The sequence below is a fragment of the Hydra vulgaris genome, chromosome 06 (genome assembly GCF_038396675.1).
Source record: "Hydra vulgaris chromosome 06, alternate assembly HydraT2T_AEP".
Taxonomy (NCBI): domain Eukaryota; kingdom Metazoa; phylum Cnidaria; class Hydrozoa; order Anthoathecata; family Hydridae; genus Hydra; species Hydra vulgaris.
Window position 1 is genome coordinate 52,491,082 of NC_088925.1, and position 3,066 is coordinate 52,494,147.

Consider the following 3,066-nt stretch of genomic DNA (forward strand, 5'->3'; position numbering starts at 1 on the left):
TGTTAATTTCAATTTGGAAGCCAATGTTTTTGAAAATTTCTATAATATTTTTTCTGACTTTGTCAAGTTGAGGCCCTGATTTTTTTTGCATTATTATTATGCCATCATCGCGGTACTTTTTCTTTTATCTTTATATTCCGAACTAAGGTAATTAGTCAAAGTTTTTGCTAATATCTCGTATTGGGTCAATTCGGTGTCGATATTGTTTCTTTTTTCTTTAACGAATCCTTCAAGTGATGAAAGAAGAGCGGAAGCGTCTAACAAATCTAGTCCGGCTGTCTGTAGTTTTTTATTTACTTAATTAATTCTTTCCAGAATTTGTTCCCAAAAAATAACCAAAATTCCATTTTCTAATGAAGTCATTTTTGAAAATAATGTCTTCGCTTCTTCTCTTTGGTCTATTTTTTCTTGGTCATCGTTTGCAATTGATTTTAAAACCGTTAAAATTTCTTCATAATTATTTTTTAAAGCTTTAACAGCTTCATAATGGCTGCACCATCTGGTTTTGCCTAAATTTTTTAGGGTGTGCGTTTTCTCATTTAATTTTAAAGCGTCGGTAATTGCATTCCATTTTTTAGTAGAACTTGAAAAAAACACAAATAATTGCTGAATTGTACCGAAAAATATTACAACTTCATGCACAACTTTTGCGGCTTCTATCCCTATCAGATTTAAACTATGTGCTGCACACGGTGTATATACTGCCAACTGATTTTCTCTCTGCAGTAGTGCCCTTAAGCCGTTATATTGGCCTGACATGTTGGCGGCATTGTCGTATGATTGGCCGCGACAATTTTTGATGGACAAATTATTTGTATCTAATATTGTTTTGACTACATTTAGTAGAGATTTTCCAGTATGTGAAGTGATTGGGGTAATTGTTAAAAATCGCTCGAATACATCACCTTGATAGCAATATCTTAGTAGAATAGCGAGTTGATCAACATGCGCCGCATCCGGGGTTGAATCAACAACAATCGAATAATATTTTGTCGAATTGACTTCCTCTATAATTGTTTTTGTTATTTTTTTCGCCATTAATGTAATAATTTCTTCATACACAGTTTTGGTTAGGTAAGAAACAGAGTGTTTTTTCCTGAACATTTCTGTATGTGCTCTTTAAGAAACGGATCGAATTCAGCAATTAATTCCAAACAGCCCATAAAATTGCCATTATTTGGAACACTAAATGTTTCATTGTGACCACGAAATGCTAAACCTCGTTCACTCAAAAACTTAACAACAGCAACAACAGCTTTAAAATTTTATAAAATTTATCTGATTCCTGCTCTAATTTTTGCATTAATTGTTTATCGATTGTATTTTTCCTTTCTTTTCGCGTTGTCCAATTTATAACGGCGTTCTTGTGCGGCGTAGAATTTTCGTGGAGTATGACATATTCCTCTCCATGTTTCCAATCAGAAAACCCTTTGGAAAATGCTTGTACGTTTATAGAAAATAATTTGCACATTAAACAATATATGTTTCCTGTGCTTTTCGAATAACATATCCAATTTCTTGACACTGGCTGTGCATTTTTAAGCCGTTTTTTAAATAGTTCTTCGGAAAAATATCGATTTTGTGTTTTTGAAATTCTGCACGAAGCTGCATAATCACGTTTATGGAAACCCTTATTTTGAAAATATGTCGTATCTTTGGTTAAACAAAAATTAATGAAATCGCTATTTAATATATCCGGCCATGTGCCCAAATCACAAAAATTATCTTCGGAGGGCAGTTCAACGATGTATGGGGATGTTTGAATTTCTGATGATTCAAATATTGAAACATTTTGATCATTATTTTTATCTTTAATTTGAGCTGAAGATGTTTCGTCGATCTGGGATTGGATTGAAAAGAAGTTGGTTAATGTTTTACATTTTTTATTGCGTCTTGCTTCTGTTCTGCTAATTTTCTTTTTTTGACACCCACTTTTATATTTACGACCCGTCATCGTTAAACCTATATAGAAATAAAATTTATGTAAATTTTATTTAATATGTTATAATTTTAATACCGAGCAAATGAAAAATAATCAGTGGAATTTGCACAAAAATAAACTTAATCATTTAAAGCTGAGTCGCAGGTGCACTATTTTTACAAAAGCTAGCAAAGACACTTAACAATTTTTCAATACAAAAGCATTTGAACATCATCGTAGCGATAACAATGCCAATACAATTTTTATTCTCTATTCTAAAAATTTAGTTTTCGTTCGCTTGAATTTTCACATACACTTACTTATGTTTGAAATAATTAATTATTTAACCACTTTTACATTTGATAAATGAATATTCACGATAATATGTAAAATTTATCTTTTCATACGGGCCCCTTACTGGTCGGGGCCCCGGGCTTTAGCCCTATTAGCCCATATATAGATCCGCCACTGTATATGTATATATATATATATATATATATATATATATATATATATATATATATTATATATATATATATATATATATATATAAATATATATATATATATATACATATATATATATATATATATATATATATATATATATATATATATATATATATATATATATATTTATATATATATGTATACAGGGGCGCCCAAAGCATTTTTTGGTCTTTAAGATAGCTAACTTCCAGACATAAAGCAAACTCCAAACATTTATATGTTTATACTTATGTCAAATAAGGATGCTTTGCAAAAAATTTCGATGATTGGAGCTTGGGAATAAAAAAGCCCCAAAAATTTAGTCTCTCTGCCCTAAATGTGAGAGCATCAAGTTGATGAAATATTTTTTCTATTATTTTTAACTAGACTTATATTCATCGATAAATTTTAAGTTTCATAGTATTATCTCTCAGAGTTCAAAAATTATGACAATATAAAATTTGCAACCCCCTCAAACTGAGGGCATTTAAACTTAAAATGGTCATAATTTTTGAACGCTTAAATATTTTACTATGAAATTTAAAATTTATTGATGAATATAAGTCTAGTTGAAAATAATACAAAAAATATTTCATTAACTTGGCGCTCTCACGTTTAGGGCAGGGGGAGCTAAATTTTTGGGGCTTTTTTGTTCCC

The 3,066-nt window shown here is 30.1% G+C and overlaps 1 protein-coding gene across 1 annotated transcript; it reads right to left on the reverse strand.

The window, feature by feature from the left end:
• Positions 1 to 1,228: 1,228 nt before the first annotated feature.
• On the reverse strand, positions 1,229 to 1,954 carry LOC136081493 (zinc finger MYM-type protein 5-like). The gene has a single exon (XM_065798813.1). The coding sequence runs from the start codon at positions 1,952 to 1,954 to the stop codon at positions 1,229 to 1,231; it is 726 nt and encodes a 241-aa protein (XP_065654885.1).
• Positions 1,955 to 3,066: the final 1,112 nt, after the last annotated feature.